Source organism: Calidris pugnax, unplaced genomic scaffold, assembly GCF_001431845.1.
Source record: "Calidris pugnax isolate Ruff unplaced genomic scaffold, ASM143184v1 scaffold70, whole genome shotgun sequence".
Lineage (NCBI taxonomy): Eukaryota > Metazoa > Chordata > Aves > Charadriiformes > Scolopacidae > Calidris > Calidris pugnax.
This window is the reverse complement of record NW_015090862.1, coordinates 14,456,216-14,473,754: the sequence shown is the minus strand read 5'-3', so window position 1 is coordinate 14,473,754 and position 17,539 is coordinate 14,456,216. Positions and strand designations below refer to the sequence as shown.

The following is a 17,539-nucleotide window of genomic DNA, read 5'->3' as shown; positions in this document are numbered from 1 at the left end:
CCTCCTTTTTTTTTTTTTTTTCATTTGCAAGGGGAGGTTGGGGAGGTGGGGGGGAAGAGGAGAGAAAGCAGAAAGGGGGAAAGAAACCCCCTAACGCTTAAATCTCCCCGTTTATCTTTTTACTTTAGTAAAACTTGCCTTTTATTGTTTGGTGTTGGGTTTTTTTTGCCAATGTATTAATTTTTAAATCGCCCCTGCCTTTCTTTTGCATAACCGTAGGTGAAGCAGTCTTGCACACACATGCAGTAAATAAATAAATAACTTGCTTTATGCCCTCCCTCCCCCCCCTTTGCCCTTTTAGCCCTATGGCAGGAAAGGGAGCCTTCTCCACGCTGCCCTTAGAGCTGAGGTGTCCCTCTGGACCCCACTTTTCTCCCAGGGGACTTCCCAGCAGGGTGGAAGTTGAACCTTTTTTTTTTTCTTTAATCTTTTTATCCTTTTTGGTGTTTTTTTGGGGGGGGGCAAACTCTGGAGCTGCTCCCGCCGCGCGTTGCCTAACATCCTTTTTCGGGAGCATTTTTGAGTTGCAAAGCGTTGTGGAAGGCGGGTTGAGATTTACGGTGCAAGAAAGAACTTGATAGGAGATCTGGCTGGTTGCTTTTGTTTGATTTCTTCCCTTCAGCAGTCAAATAAGGTGCAAAGAACTGGCAGAACGAGGCGATCCGGAGCCCGCGGGAGCGGGGCGCAGGCGGAGACGGGGCTCCCCATTGCGCAGGGCTGGGAGCGCGCCGGGGGCTCGCGTTGAAAGATATTTTTTGGGGTGGGAAGGTAGGAAGAAAAAAAGAAAAAAAAAAAAAAAGGGGAGGAGGGGGGAATTTATTCCCTGGAAGATCCTCGCCTCTTTTCTCTTTTTCCCCCCTCTGCTTCCTGGGATTTTGTGGGTTCCCAGCCCCGAGGAAGCTTCGCACCCCCTCCTGGGAGCCCCGGCTGAGCGGGGCCGCTGGAGGCTGCCCAAGCGGGTGCTCAGCGTGTCAGATCAGTGCCTGGCCGAGTCCTGCCCTATTTATTTATTTGCTTAACCACCCCCCTTCCCACCTTCCCCCCTATTCCTCCTCGCACACCCCGGGTTGGATTCCCTCTTAGGCAGCTCTCTGGCTTCACCCCACTGCCTCCTGGGCGGCCCCCACCATCCAGCACCCTTGGGCTGGGGAGCACCGCCGTGGGTCATGTCCCCCCCTCCACCAGCCGTGGGTCAGGGTGACCTCTGAGCGTGGGGAAGGAGGTTTGGGCAGAGCAGGCCACTGTTGACACTTTTCCTGGCAGAAGTCCTCTTTGTCCCCAGCGTCAGATGCTCGTGGGTGCTCTCCCTTCCCTGCTGGGACCCCGATTTTCCCCGGGGTGCGTAGCTGACCCCCGCCTGTGCCTCCTGGTACAAGCTGTGCCAAGTTTTCTTGGAAATCCTGTACCCTCTTGTACTTTCAAAATCTGGCCCGGGGTGTTTTCCCCCAGATGTCAGGCTTTGCTCCCTCCCTCACACTCCCGTTTGCTTTGCCTTTCCCAGTTTGTCTTCAGCTTTCCCATTTCGGCTGTAATACGCTCCCCCAAAAAAACCCCCGAAAAGGGGATTTTCAGGCCTTTGGTCCATCTGAGCGATGCAGTTGGTTCCAGATAAGGATCCGTCCCCACTGGAGGTGTGTTGGGTGGGTTGATAAATGGCTTTTGTCTCAGCGGCAGGGAGGGACGTGATGGCAGCGTTAAGCCGAAATTGAGAAGTTTGGGGGGGCTCAGGGGCTGTTAAAACACCACCTCCCCAGCGCTGTGAACGGGGAGCTGGGGTGGGGGCAAGGGGAGCAGCGCGCCTGTGCGGGATGTTGTCGGGGCAGAGAAGAAGGGAGGGATTTCAAACGTAAACCTGGAAATATTTTGGCTTCCCTGTTTTGTTGCTCGCTCGGAGCCGCTCTCCTACTTGGAACGGGGAGTTCTCTGCCATTGCCAGCACGGCTCGGTGTGGGGCTGGAAGGAGGCGCCTTGTTTTTAAGGCAGAGGGGGTGGATGTGGTGCTTTCTCCCACAGAAAATCCTGAAATTCCCAGCCCTTGGTTACTGGGAACGGGGGGGATGCTTAGAGGTGCTTTGGGTTTATCGTGGCAGCAGCTGAGGTTGCCTTCTTCGTGGCCCGAGCGGCCGTGCCGAGTCAGATTGTGCCCAGGAAAACTTCCTATCCTGGGGGCTCTGCTCCATCTCTGCACCAACCTGCTGTCCCCGGAGCACTGGGCTGCGGCGCTGGATCGGGGCCCAGTCACAATGAGTTTTGTGGTCTCTCTTCTGGCTCCCTGGTGGGCACATCCCATAAAGCAACCCTAGGCTCTGGCAGGGCAGTGCATGGCCCAAGCGAGCACGTCCTCAGCCCATCAATCCTTTGGGAGACACCCCCCCAGCCAAGACCTACAGCTCCCAAGGGGGATGAGCGTTAGCAGGACAGCAAAGAAGGTCAAAGATGAGGGGTTTTTGTCCGTCTGGATGGGTTTGATCAGGTTTGATTTGCTTTGCCCATTGGAGAAGACACCAAACTTGGAATAAGGAGGAGTGTGGGAGCTCAGGACTTAAAAGAAACAAAACAGAGCATTAGGGTCCCTGGAGGTTTGAAAAGGGCTGGGGTGAACCTGGAGCTGCTGCAAGGCAGGAGTGATGTGTGCTGGGGTGATGGGGAAGGGGTTTTGGGGGGGATGGGGGATGCTCAGAGGTACGGCTGTGGTGGGGCAGGTGAGGGGATGCTTTGGCCTTTTTTCTGGCTGTCCTGGCAAATCCTGTCTTGATGCTGCAGATGAGGAGCGATCTGTGCAGGCAGGGCCCTGCCTGGCCGTGCACGGCACCCGGAACGCACTTGTAAGAAGAGAGCCCCTAAATGCCTTCAAAAAGCTTTGTACCCTGCACTTGGCAGCTACTGGGATGAAAAGAAGAGGATATTTATTCCCTTGTCCGTGAGCTCTCAAAATAACAGGGCGTTCGATTGTAGCCTCGAGATTGCTTTGCACTCAAGTGCAGCCCCGGCTGAGTAAATCACTGCTTCACCAGCTGAAATTCCTGCAGCAAGGGGGAGAATTGAATTATGGCCAACTGCAAAACCAGATGCCATCCCCTGGATGAAGTCATCGGGCTCTTGCTGCGGAGAACAAGCTGGCTCCTACACACACGCAGCCCTCGTAGGCGCAGACTGAGCCGCTCTGTCTAACGGCCCTGGCTGTGGTGTGCGGGGCAGCCCGAGGCTGGTGTCCCTGCAGATGGGGAGAACACTAAGTCCTTCAGGGTGTGGAGCACCAGAAGGGTGTCGAGTCCCACTTTCCTCTGCCTGAGCCTCCTGGGGAGTTTGGCCATTTAATTCCCAGCAAGCAGGTCTATCCTTGCACGTACAGGGGTTTTATGGGTCAGGCAGAGAGCAAGCTTCACTGGAGTCCAAAGTATTTTCTCCTCCCTCGGTTTCCTCTCCTTCCTGGACAGCTGTTGACTCTGGTCCCCAAAGCCCTAATAATGATCTATGGCATTTGGGGTTTTGGACAAGCTACCTCTTTTTTTTCTTGCCGCGTGACAGACTCCAGACGGCCCTTGCTGAGATGACAAGGACATGTGGCAGGACATGTTTTAGGGACAGATCTTGGCTCTGGGCTTTGCCAGCCCACAGTGATGTGAGATCACCCAGGGCCTGTTTCTGAGAGCATCACTGTGCTGGGGATGGGAGGGCACAGAGCAGCAGGACTGGGGGGGTCAGGTCTGGTTAGAAAGTTGCTTTTTCTCTTAAAACCTTGAGCTCAGGGCCGGGGGGAGCAATCCAGGTGCATTCAAAAATGAATAAACCTCTGAAGGTCTGCGGCTGTGAAGGAGGAACAGCTATTGTGGCTTCCATGGGACGTGAGAGGTGGGGAGTGAGTCTGGTGCCGGGTGGGAGCCCAGCTCTCAGGAGGGGATCCACCACATCCTCGTGTGGTCCCAGCATGAGTTGGGTGCCCGTGTGGGTTTTCGGGGGGCTCGTGGTGCTGCGATGCCTGCCAGCCGGGCAGCTGCCACCCCACGCCCTGCGCCCAAACCAACGCCTCTGATTTGAGATGCCGCAATTTTTTTTGGCAGGCGTTTAATTGTATAAATTTGCCTCATCCAGATTTATGTGCTCCGGGCTTTTCTCCATCTCCTCGTTTCGTGTCTCATTTACCTCTGCGTTTGAAGGGTTGAAATTTCACAAGAGCACGGTGGGGATGATTATTCCTAGAGGGAATCCACACCTGTGAGCAGAAAGCGTTTCCCTGCCAGCTCCGCCGCTGCCCGGGCGAGGGGGAGGAGGGCGAGGGACCCGCTGCCACACCTGGGGGGCCCCCGGGCGCTGGTGGGTGGCAGCCGTGCCTTCAAAGGCACCCTGGGAAAACAGCTTCGGCGTGGGGAAGGGTGATGTCTGCTGGAAACCTGAAACACTCAGTGATGGGGGTGGCTGCCAGAGGTGGCCTTCTCTGGGTACCGCCGCTTCAGAGGGATGGGGACATGGCGGGTGGTGTTGGCCGGGGGGAGGAAGCTGAGGGTGATGCTTCATGCAGGGGGTGAGAGAGTGAATCCACCTCTCTCGCCACTGGGTTTGACTTGGGTGAAACCCTTCACTTCTTCTGTGTCCTCATCTGTAAAACGGACCACTCCCTTCAAGGAGATTTACCAGCTCTTGAGAAGTCTTGGTGAAAGCAGCAGGGCGCTCCCCAGCTGGGAAAGCCCAGGTGTGCAGCTCCAGCACCGCTTTCCAGCCCCGCGGCACACCATGGCAGGGATCCAGCTTCATTAGCACCCTTCTGCAGATGGAGAATCAAGAGGAGATCACTTCCCTCCCACCCTCCTCGTTCTCCATCCACCAGCTCGCAATGCACGCCCATGGAGCAAAAGCTGCATCCTCCCAAACCATCCACCGGCGCCGCTTCCTCCGAGCTGGTGGGACCTCAACGGTTGTGGCAAAGGCAATGCTGAAGCTTAGGATGAAGTTAGAAGAGCAAAGTCTGCAATTCTGTTACTGCTTTGGCTGTAAATGCTGGTTCCTCCTTTCGACCCACCGTGCCTCCCGCACTTCCCAAGATTTGCTGGTGGTTTTCATCAGAGCAGCATCAGCCACTCATGGCCCTGGTTCATCAACCTCCGTGGTTGATGCCCTCTCCGATGGTCTCTGCTTACCTTTCTCCCTGCATGGGGATGCCGAGGTGAGCGTGGAGGAGTGATGCTGACCTGGGGGGGCTGGGGAGAGACACATTTGCCCCCGCTAAGCATGCTGGGTCAGTGGTAAGCTGACTCTCGGAGCCAAAAGAGCTGACTAAGTGACAGGAACGATCAAGGGCTCCTTCGGCAGCATCCAACGGTTCGTGCCGGTGAAGACACTGACTCTGCTTTTTTCCTGCCTGTGCTTGCCCTGTGTCTCCTCAAGGCCAGGAGAGGAGAGGTGGGGGGCCATGAACTCGATGCTGAGGACAAGAGGGAGTCGGCCCTGGCAGGTCCTCCAGATCCTTTAGTGATTGACACAGGTTGAAAGGATAAAACTCCTTCTGTGTCCCTCGTTTGACTTAAAAGAACCTGGAAGAAGCCTTTCCCCAGCATCCTCTTGAGCAAGACAAAGACTGGGTTAAAAGAAGCTGCATGGATTGAGGTGTGCTCTCAGCTACATCTAGAGTCACTCTAGCAGCACGGTCCTTTGCGTGGATTTAATGCATCTGCTGCTTTTGCCAGTGGAAGAGAACACAAAATCCAGGCCCCAGCGTGGAAGGTGGCCCCTCCGAGCCAACCTCCCCCTGCACGCCCTTGCAAAACAGGGGCTCCAGCGCTTTAAGAGAGTCAGGTTTATTTTTCTCCTTCAGTTCCCTCCTCCTGGTCCTCCTCCCCCCACTTCAGTGCAACTGAAACCTGAGCTAATCCCTTTGCACATGGGTAATTTATTGGTCTATTGGGCTTTTCTTGATGGCAAATTGCATTGTCTTTCTTCCTGGGTTGAGGCTTTGGAGCAGTTTGCTGCATTCCTGCAGCTCTTTTCTCAGGGCTGATCTTTCACACCCCCTCTGAGCACAGTCAAATCAGTTTTATTGGGCCTCTTTGTTATGCAAACAAGGCAATAATAACCAGGCTATTATTCTGCAAGATTGTGCTTGATTAACAGTTCAAAGGAGGTCGCTGGAAGAGGCCGGCGCTGCCATCCCGCACAAATCCTTTCACCAAGCTTGGGTCAGGTGGCCCTTGGGTCTTCTTCTCCCCACGGTGCCCTTTGGGGCTCGGGAGAGCTGCCCCTGCCCACGACACCCCATCCATCAGGGCTGTAGACAGCACCGATGGGCTCCTTTCTCTCCATGGCGTGACAAGGCACCGGTTGATGTGTGTCGGCCCCTCAGCCCATGCCAAGGACCCCAGGACCAAGACGTGGGTCCAGCATGATCAGCAGGTGGGGTGGCTCGCGTAGACTTCCCCACTGGGACACGGACAGTGTGAGTGGCTGGATGCAAAGGGCTTGATGTCTTTCATCTCCTCTGGTTTTGCTTCGGACTCTGGAAATCTTGCTGGAAGGGATCCCGACAAGCAGGTTTTTGAGGAGCAATGTGGGGTTTTTAACTCTCTTGGGGTCATTCTGGTGCTGGTGGTGATCACTGTCCACCCGAGAGCTGAGCAGCACACATCTCCTTGAGGCTGGTAGATGTTACTGGTATTTAGCACCTCCAAGAATCGTGCCTTTCCTATTGAGGTGTCAGCATAAATATGTTTATTTAGATTACTTAAATAAATATGTGTTTAGGAGCCTAAGTCAAGGTGCTCAGATCTGAGGCCAAAGGTAATTACGTTTTACTGTGTTCTCCGAAAAAGCCTTTTACTGAATGTGTGAGGCTTGCACATCTACACTTCAATCCATATATTTGGAAAGACGCGGGATGATGTATTTGCATCACATGTGGGTGATGAAATACTTTCCAGCCCGTTAGTAACCGAGAGGATATTAAACAACATCTCTGAGCAGTGAGCGCTTTAAAATTAGCAGGTCTGGTTAACGTGCGCCCAAGACTCTTAAAGGAATTGGCTTTTGCTTTCTGAAATTAATTTCCAGTCATTGTCTTTGCTGGAGAAATTCCAGGAGAACAAACAAATTGTCAATTTTGTGCTAGTTTTCTGAAAAAACATGATTTGGGTAAATGAGATCTGGGTAACCAGACACCAGCTGAAGGGAAAATAGGGGGCACTGGTAATTAAAAGGCTGTTGAAGTGAGATGCGTGCGTGTGATAATAATGTTGGAACACTTGATTTAGCAGCATGTAATATAATGTACCAATGATGGGGGCAGAGTGGTGGGACCCGGGCCAGAAGATACCCCAGGTTTCCGACCATGCTGGGGGCTCACTGGGGCAGGTAGACCACGGGATGCTTGTGGGATGGAGGACCGGTGCTTTGCAAACTGGGAGCTCTGGAAATGGTCGTGCCAAAGCACACATCTTGGTGCCATCCACGACGTGACACCCCGGCGAAAGGGGTGACCTTGGGAGAGCGGGGAGCGTGCGTCCTGCATGGTATCACCTGTTAGGGTGGCAGGTTTTTGCAGGAAACAAGGCTGCCGGAGGGAGGTCTGATGGTAGGGCTGGGCAAACACCTTCCAGGGAGAACTTAAAAGTGCAAACCGTTTAGCTTATCTCCAGGATTGACAAGTGACTTGATTGCAGTGTGTAAATATCTTTGTGGGAAACATACTGGTTACTAACGGACCTTTTACTGCTTTGGAGAAAATCGCTGGCTCTTTTTATGTCCTTACAATGAAGTCAGATAAAATCCACTTAGAACCAAGACCCACGGTTTTGTAAAGGTGATAAACTCCTGAAACGGCGGCCCGTGAAGGAGGGGGGTGGCTTTTCAGGCTGTGCAGACAGCAAAAGTCCTCATGGGAGGGATACCTGAACAAACACGGGGCACCAGGCTGCGCACGGGGGGGCTGGCTTGGTCCAGGTGATTTCGTAATTTCTTCTGGCTTTAAAGTTTACAAAACTGTTGGTTTTAAGATTTTGTGTCTCGTTTGAGTGGCACTAAGCCTTTGAAAAGAGAAGATGATGGGGAAGTTGGGGGGGTGGCTGGACTAGCAGGGATTGAAGTCACCCATCCTGGGGATGGAGGACCCTTTGCCGTGGGGAAGGGTGGTGGCATCACCCAGACCCTCCGGGGGTGTCTCATGGATCCCAGGAGAGCCAGGTTCCTGCCTGAGAGGGGTTTGTTTCCGTGCTAAGTCATCTGTGGTTGAAAAACAGATCCATTGTGAGTCGATGGAAAATAGATTATGCGAAATTGAATAAACATCGTTTCTTGGCCCGGGTACAAATGAGCCTGCACCGCTGTGCCAAAGCCGCTGCCAGAGGGGACAAGGCAAGGCCTGCTTGTTGGACGGGGAGAAGGTCACGCCTGCTCTTCTCCATGGCCTTTATCAGCCGTGGTCCCTCCCCAGTAGTGCCAGGGCTTTGCCAGATCCAGTGACCCACTGGTGGTGTGGTTGGAGAAGCATCTCTGGGACAGCCCAGGCGTGAGCGGCCGGGGAGGGACCCACTGCCTCTCGGCACCTGGCTTTGGAAATATCTGGCCTTATATGGGGCCCTGAGTGAAACAGCGCAAAAGGGACGGGCGCCAAAACCCCAGCGATAACATCTTAAAGAAGAACGCTCCCCCTTCAGGCCCAGGGAGGAAGGAGATGGGCTTCCCTGCCCATGCTTTTGTTGTGGGGTTTGGGTGGTTTTTTTTGTTTGTTTTTTAACTCAGTACCTTCTAAAGCCATGTGTGACCCTGGGACGGTGCAGCGGTGAGGGATGCTCACACGGGGATGTGTTTGGCACTGAGGATGGGGGGGCTGTTTTGGAGCAGCCCACCCCGGCTGTAGGCTGTGACGGCTCACGCCTGCATCTCCTCATCAAACGAAGCACATCCTTAAAGAGCAACAGGCTTGGGCTTTATTCCTGCTAAAAAGAAATAACCATCTACAAAGCAGTTGAAGGCTGGAGCAGCCTGGGCTCTGCAGGCCGCTTGCTGGACCCAGGGATGCTCTGCACCCTGCATCCCAGTGAAGCCACAGGGTGCATGGGTCCCACATGTCCAGGGATGTGTCCTCCAGCACTTCCTGGGGCTGTGGTGGCAAGTCTGTCTGCAGTGACAGGCCGCATGCGACCTCAAGGCATCCTCAAGCTGTATATTAGCATAACTACTAGGAGAGCAATGATTTTAATTGCCTGGTGCCACAATTGTTTGGGATAATTGACAAAGGTGGTGCTGGTCACGCTCCTGCGTGGTTTTTTGACTCCTGCCTTCCACTGGGAGCATCCTGGGGTTCTGCAAAGCCTCTCATCAGAGGGAGTGAGGTGCTTCTTCCCTTATTTTCCACCCTGATAAACCTGCACCGCGAGCATCTTGCCCCAAAATATGCCTGCTTGCTCGCCCTGTGCCAGCAAACTGGCTTGCTCCTGCCGCTCTGACTGCGCTGCCGTGTGCCATCTCCTGCATGAAATGCCATCCCTTACTCCTTCCCTCAGAGCTGGGGCACCATTGCAACAGCCATGTTTGAACCTACAGCTTCCCGTTGGGGAGCTGGGTTTTTCTGCGTGCTGGGAACAGGGAGGCATTTGCATCGTGTTTCTCATCCAGGAAAAAAAAACTCCCAGCAAAGCAGGGCCGTGATGGGAAGCCGTGATGAGCAAAGTCTCTTTGGTGGAAAACCACACAACTGGGGTGGAAAAGAAAGGGACATGAGGAAAAGAAAGGGACGTGAAATAAGAAATGTTTTGAAAGTTGAAGACTTGAATCATGAACCCACGTCCCAGGTCAAAAGCTTGTTTTCGGGTCACTTCTGGTCAGTGATGGGTTAAGGGCTTTCCACAGTTCTTGCAGGTTGGGATGGGATGGGATGCTGCCAAGGCAAAACAGCTCCTGGGTTCTCGCTGCTGTTGCTAGCATCTGAGTTTATAAAACATGAATTTTAAAACTGTGAGGAACCTGTCACCGTTTCCTATTTGCACTTCACTCTTCTTGGAACGGGAGAGGAGACAGGCTTGTTTCTTAAAGCTGGGCTGCTTAGTGTTTTATAGCCTTGGTCTCCCTTTCTGATTTTCCAGCACCGGCTATGTTTAGGTTTCCAGCACTGCGATGTTTAAAACTAAAACACACTGTTTTCCCTGAAACAATACTGGGTTTTGTAACTTTCTTTTTAAACAAATCTGAAATGGTTTTGGCAGAGATGCCTTGCCAGCCTCCTTCTAAACAAACCCCGGGACGGGAATATACGCGTGCGCCTGTGAGAGGCACCACATAAGCATCTGGAGATGGTGGGGCTTTTCTTCTCATCCCTTTGTACCTGAGTCCCTCCTGTCTCCAAGCCCACCGAGGGGGTTGATTAAGAGGAGAGGAAGGAAGACACCATGAATTTTAGGTGGTGTGGGCCCGGGGCTCACCCAGCAGGAATCCAAGCTGGCACGGGCAGAGCAGTGTCTGTGCCACGTCCAGTCATGGCCGTGTGCTTTTCGCACAGCTGCTTTCACAGCTGCTCCAGGGAAGCAGACACTGGGGGGAGGAAAAAAAAGGCAGGATCTGAATTTTCCTTGCTGGCTGAGCCCAGGGAAAGCTCTGCTGCCTTGGGCTTCGCCTCCGCGTGGGCAACGCGAGGGGGAGGCGGGGGCTCGGCTGGCATCCCCGCACCCGGCCGCACCGGTTTTTCTCCTCCACCTCTTGTTCTCTCTCAGCGTTCCCTCGGCTGGGAACGGGCTCCCAGGGCTGGGCAGAGGCACAGGACAAGGCAAGAAAGAGGTTTTTTGGTTCCTGCTTCTTTCTGGGGACACGCTGCAGCCGTGGGGATGGTGGGGTGGCCAGTGGATCTGCTGCAGGGTTGGTCACCGCATGGTTCCTGCTCTAATCTCTAATGTGTCTGGGGCATGTGTCTGGCCCTGCTTGTGCCAGGGCTGGGTTTCCCCATGTCCATGGAGGAGGAAGAGGAAGGCAGGCAGATTTTTGCGCTGATAGAGCTCGGTGTGGACACAGCAATTCATGTAGCACAGACCTTTGATTGTCGAACCCTAAAAAGGCATTAAAACAGCCACATTATCCCCCCACATTAATGATCCTCCCTCATCCCTGCTGATGAATATGTCCCATTCTTCCACACCCTGGTTTTCCCCCGGGAGCATTACTCTAAAGGCTGGATGCTCTTTCCTTTCGTGGCTTAAATTGGGGCAGATCCTGTTGGTTTCTTTGGCTTTGATGCATGAGAGTTAGGGTCATGTGAGAGGGTCACGTCTGGTGAGCAAGGCCCGGTCACGCGGTAGAGCCAGTGTCATGAGTTTGGGCTGCAGGAGGAGGACACCAACCTCTTGCTGGTGGTAGAGCTGGAGGTAGAGTTGGGTGACCCTCACGTAGGCGTGCGAGCGTTGACCACCTTGTGTTTTCCTCCCCTCCTGCAGTGACATCTCCATGCAAGATCCTCAAGTGCAACTCTGAGTTCTGGGCGGCCACGTCGGGCTCCCACCACCTGGGGACGGAGGAGGCACCCGAATTCTGCACGGCGCTGCGCGCCTACGCTCACTGCACCCGCCGCACTGCCCGCACCTGCAGGGGGGACCTGGCCTACCACTCCGCCGTGCATGGCATAGACGATCTCATGGAACAACACAACTGCTCCAAGGATGGCCCCACGTCCCAGCCCCGCCTCCGGACATTGCCCCCCGGGGACAGCCAGGAGCGCTCCGACAGCCCCGAAATCTGCCACTACGAGAAGAGCTTTCACAAACACTCGGCCGCCCCCAACTATACCCACTGCGGGCTCTTCGGGGACCCCCACCTCAGGACTTTCACAGACACTTTCCAAACCTGCAAGGTGCAAGGGGCTTGGCCGCTCATAGACAATAACTACCTGAACGTCCAGGTCACCAACACGCCGGTGCTGCCTGGCTCCACGGCCACCGCCACCAGCAAGGTGAGCCTTGGGCAGGTTTCCGTGGGCAAGGGTAGAGGTGCTCCTGGACAGCCTTTCATCCCACCATCTCTCTCCTCCACCATTTGCACATCTCCTCAGGGAGGGTAAGGCTGTGTGGGCGCTCCTCTGAATTTGAGTGTTTGGCCCTAAGTATCAGACACCCATCCTTCCTCTGTCCCCTCTGTCACTTATATGGCCTGTGGTTTCTTCCTGAGCACATCCAGTCCCATCGTGGTTAGGATGCTGCAGGTCAGAGGGCAATCATGGCCAGAGTTGGGGATGGCAAATTAAGAGAGCTTCCACTTGGGGGACTCCAGGTTTCTGTGAATAGTCAGACCAGGAATAATGGTGGCCCCTTTCAGGAGACACCTGAGGTCCAAGTAGACCCAGGACTGCCCTCCAAGGAGGCTCCAGCTTGCAGGGAACAGCCTGGAGGGAGCTGAGCTCCTCACACTGCTTTCCCCTCTGCTCAGGCTCGTAATTGTCTCTGTGGTTTGCAGCTGAGTCAAGGCATTTTGTGGGGCACAGTCTTTTTGTGGTGGTGCTTTGGCAGCCTAAATAAACATCCCAAAGGTACGGGCAAACACTGAGAAAACCCAAGTGAAAGTGTGCTGCCATGGTGCAGCAGGACTTGTGTGACATGGCCTCAGCTTCAGGAGAGACCTGGAGCTGATGAACTGTCACGTTGCTCCGTGGTGCACAAGCTCTAAAGCTACCAGGCCACTTTTTGTGCCAAAAAAGGGGAGGCTCATCTGGAGGCAGCCTCTTACTTTTGGAAGATACCCTGTCCCGCCATGTCTGGGAGATCTGCTTCTCCCTGTGTGTGGGGAGAGAAGCACATGTAGGACAGGGACTGTTTCTCAGCTTTGGATGTGACCTTTCTAGCTGAGCTGGAGCTGGAATTTTGGTTTTGACTTGGCCCTACTAAACCTTCTTAAAGATACTTAATGATGCTCTCAACTCCTTACCTACCAAAAGACATCAAAACCTGCTGAAGCTTGCGGGGAAGTCTGGCTTGAAAAAAATGGTCCTTAAGGACCCCAGGGACCTGGAATTACTCAGTTGGATCCCAGGATCACCATCTTAATTGAGCCTTTTCACCCGTTATCTGCATCACAGGCTTGTGGTGAGGAGGGATTAGTCATGAGATCTGCTGCGTGAGCTGTGGAAGCATTACTGGGTCACTGCTAGAGGACCATGTGCTGTTGGAAAGGATGAGAGCCTCTCGGTCTATGGGGCTCTTTCTTTGTGTTTTTGCATTTTCCTGGTCTACCCTTCTTCTTCTAGCCAGAGGTGGGGCTGGACCCAGAAGAGGTAGAAGGAGGTCCATTTTAGGGGCAGTGCAGCCTGAAACCCAGGGCATGGTGGTCCCTCATGATGTGACTGAGGAGGGGATAGCAGGGCTGCCGTGAGGCTGGGAGCACGTGGGCACTCGGTGGAGGAGTGAGTGGGAGAGAGGGACGTGGCCAGGGCTCTGGGCAGCTCTGGACTCCTCACCAACACCACTGGGAACAGAGGTGTTGGGAGCCACCACTGTGCTCAGCCGAGTCCTCGGAGAGCCTTAGTTTTTCCCTTCATACTCAGCCCTCGGGCTTATCTGCCCTGGAGCTGCTGGAGCCGTCTCTTCTCCACCCCTGCCCTGCTCTGCTCAGGTCTCGATCTGCCCCTTCATGGAAGGAGGTGCAAGAGGAAGAGCAAGTCTGCAAGAGGTGAAAGAGGAAGCATAGTTTGCATGGGAAGAAGAGCAAGTTGCTCTTCCTCCCATGCAAACTCTTCCTCCTCATCAAGCCTTCCTTGCAAAGCCAGGTCAGTAAGGGAAGAGCAAGCACTGTGAGCACTTTCTTCAGCAAGGGACCCATGTTTGAGCCCAGCCAAGGGTGAGGAGCTGTGTTGGGCTCAGTCTACTCCCATATCACTCCTAGAACAGTGGAGAAGATTCTGTTGGTCTGCAAGTGGCCAGGGAAAGGAAGAAGTCCAGCCTTAGGGATGTAAATGCCGTGGGAGCCAGAGGAGAAGCTCCACCTTCTGTAGGAGAGTCAGGACTCATCCCCCTTTGCCACCTGCCAGGCCCTGGAGGCAAGACAGTGCTGCATGCACAGGCATGCCACCACAAGCCTGTGAGCAGTGATATTCCAACCAGCTCCAGCTACAAGGGAGCTCCTGTGTTGGGCCTGGAGATAACAGTGCAGATCCACGTGATATGTTCAGTCCAGTGTGGAGGTCTTCACTCTGTACATGGTATCCTCATCCCTGTGCTGAAGCAGGATGTCCATGTCTGGGTGCCTAAAAGTTGGGGCAACTTCTTAGAAAGAAGCACCTGCTCACGAGCCGAAGGCCACACTCCCGGCTGGGCTGAAGAGACGGCTCCTCCACCTCCTACACTGCTCCTGGTGGTGGCTGTGTCCTCTCAGGTGGTCATTGCTGGTTCTAACCCTGTTCCTTTCTTTCCTCCCCTGCAGCTCACCATCATCTTCAAGAGCTTCCAGGAGTGTGTGGACCAGAAAGTGTACCAGGCAGAGATGGACGAGCTCCCTGCTGCCTTTGCCGACGGCTCCAAGAATGGTGGGGACAAGCATGGAGCCAACAGCCTGAAGATCACCGAGAAGGTGTCAGGCCAACACATCGAGATCCAGGCAAAGTACATTGGCACCACCATTGTGGTGAGGCAAGTGGGCCGGTACCTCACCTTTGCTGTGCGGATGCCGGAGGAGGTGGTCAACGCCGTGGAGGACCGGGACAGTCAGGGCCTCTACCTGTGCCTCCGCGGTTGTCCTCTCAACCAACAGATTGACTTCCAGACCATCCGCTCGGCTCAGGCCACAGAGGGCCGTGCTCGTAGGAAGGGGCCCAGCCTCTCAGCTCCCCCCCAGGCCTTCACGTATGAAACAGCCACGGCCAAGTGCAGGGAAAAGCTGCCCGTGGAGGACCTCTACTTCCAGTCCTGCGTCTTTGACCTCCTCACCACAGGGGATGTCAACTTCATGCTGGCTGCTTACTACGCCTTTGAGGACGTGAAGATGCTTCACTCCAACAAAGACAAGCTGCACCTCTATGAAAGGACACGGGACCTGGCCCCGGGCAACACGGCTCCCTCGGGGACCTCCCCCGCCCTCTGGGTAGCACTGCTGTGTTTGAGTCAGTGTTGGTTGGGCTTGTTATAGAGGTTTGCTCCTTCCCACTGTGGAGAGCAAGGAAAGAGGAGCAGGAGGGGACCAGGGATGAGATGGCAGCGCTGGACAACGGGAGGCTGGCTATCAGAGCCCCACGGGTTGTCCTCAAATCTCAACCCCTCTCTTCAGCACCAGGTCCTCCACCTTTCCAGCTCTTGCCTGGAAGGAATGTGCTGCCAATGGGACCGGTCAGGAGTTTTTGCTGGACTGTGCATTGTCTGGACCTTCCTCGCCTCCCCCTCTCGTCATCCTCCTCCTCCCAGTAGAGTGGGTGCTAAGGAACCCCCATCTCCTCGTAGCGCTCCCCAGGTCCGGAAAATGCATGTAGTGACTGTGACATTGGCCTGTGTGACCGTGGCTTTGTCTTTGGAGAGCAGAGCCTGCGAGGAGGGCTCAGAGCAGCGAGATGGGGCTGAGCCTGGCCAGCACAACGGGGCTGGGCTCTGCTTTTTGGGAACATCCTGCTCTCCCCGCAGCCCTGTTGTTGCAGAAAGTGGTGCAAGGGGCCAGAATGGTGGGGAAGTGTCCCACACTTGCCCACCCGCCAGTGCCAGGCATCTTCTGGGTGGAAGAGGAACATGATCCTCAAGCTTCGGCTTGGGTTTGCTGTGGTTCAGAGGGCATCTCCTGTTTTAGCCAGTTCATTCGTCTGCTTCACTCAGTAGTTTTATTCCTGGCTCCCTTGTCCCTGCCTGGACCCACCGAGGACTCTTGATGGCAACGGGAGAAACCTGGCCAGTATTTGAGCGATTTCTGTAACTTCTGCCCAGCGTTGGATGAGTTCCTTGCCCCATTTGCTGCCCAGTCCCCTAAATCTGGCAGCGGGGAGGCTGCTCAGTGGGAGACCCCATCCACACCTCCCTCCTCACCTGCTCGCGGCTCGGCCGGGCCCTGGGATGGAGCAGGACCATCATGCTCTGATTGTTTGCTGCTAGGTCTCTGCTCTGCTCCCCGTCCTGGGGCCATGACTTGCAACCCCATTGCAGACCAGTTGCACCTTAAGCCCTTCTGGGCTTGTATCGGAAATGGGGAAATGTCAGAAATCCAGCCAGAAGACGGGATGCAGCAGAGGACCCCCCCCCCTACCCTGACTGCCCCCAAATGTCTGTTCCCTGCCTTGAAACCATCAACACTCCTTCCCCCACCATGTAGTGCTGCCCATCTCCTCTCCATGTTCCTCTGTGGTTCACCTCATCGCCCACTGAGCAAACAGCAAGACCACCTTTAGGTCTGCATCTTGGAGACCTCTCGATGAGTTTCCCCTCCTTTCCTTGGGGGGACGTTCCCAGAAACCAGCCCCAAAACACGTGTCACTCTTGGGGGCACCTCCTGCTCTCAGAGGAGGTCTCTGGGCGTGATGAGACAAGCTAGCACCAAAAAAGGTGGGAACAGGCTACGTTGGGCAGTCTGAACTGGTGCCAAGAGGCAGCCCGGTGTAAATACTCAACGTGACTATTCATTGTGTCCTAACAGCTCTAGAGCTCCATTTGTAAAGCAGCAGAGAAATGCAAAATTGTGTCAATGGATGTAATTTATATTGTCTCTTTAATATATAGAGCCCTGGCATTGATCTCGTGTGACTGTACAGATGAAGAGATGTAATTGGTTTTTAAATGTTTAAGGAAAGACAAGAAACAAAAAGATGTGTTTACTACTTTGCTCCTTGCTTTGTTTGCTGGTGCCCCAGGTATTCTGTTTAGGGAGATTTTGAAATAAGGATATCGCAGTTCGGAGGCGCCGAGGAGAGCAGCCACTGGACTGCAGCACAGGGCAGTTCTCAGTTTCCCAATGCACTAATTGCTCAGCCAGGCTGGTTTGGACTTTTTGTTCAAGAACGAACTAAGTTTTAGTCTTCCCTAGAAATTAAAAGTCAAAATTTGTCACTGGGTAAGAGGAAACTTTTTTTTTTCCCTTGCTCTGTTCCCCCATAAATTAACAGCGGCTGCAAAGCATCCCTCTGAAGGCACAGAGCTTCTAGAAAGCAGTCTTAGCTGGCCAAGCCCCAGCGTGCCAACAAGTCAACACTTACCTTAAGACTTCCCTTTCCTATGCAGCAATCGCCCTACGGCACGATGAGCTGTGGTTTAGGGGTGATTTCCAGCCCAGGAAAAAAAGTCTATTTGATTTCGGCATGTCCAGGTGAGCACTCCAGTGGTGGCCCTCTGTCACGGTGGCGGTTGGGGTATCCCTATTTTAGAAGCAAACAGTGAAGCACTTTATTTTGGTTGTGTTTGACCCAGTTCTGGTTAAAGGTGAAGTGTGGCCAAGAAAGACCCGATACTTGGAAATAAAAGAAATACATAAGCAAAGGAAGGGGTGGGGGCATTATGAGAAGGCCCCCCCACCCTTCCACCTCCTCCCTGAGTTGAGACCCACGGGAGTGTCACCGCGTGTATATACTGTAAATTATTTATTGAGAGAAACACAAGTAAAGTTTGAGGTTTTTTGACAA

At 54.1% G+C, this 17,539-nt stretch overlaps 1 protein-coding gene across 1 annotated transcript in view; it reads left to right on the top strand.

The window, feature by feature from the left end:
* Positions 1–17,539, top strand: part of RGMA (repulsive guidance molecule family member a) — an 18,797-nt gene extending 1,258 nt beyond the window's left edge. Inside the window, exons 2-3 of the mRNA XM_014944749.1 lie at positions 11,406–11,917; positions 14,377–17,539. Coding sequence (XP_014800235.1) covers positions 11,406–11,917; positions 14,377–15,078 — 1,214 coding nt within the window. The 3' untranslated portion in view covers positions 15,079–17,539. The remainder of the gene's footprint in view (positions 1–11,405; positions 11,918–14,376) is intronic.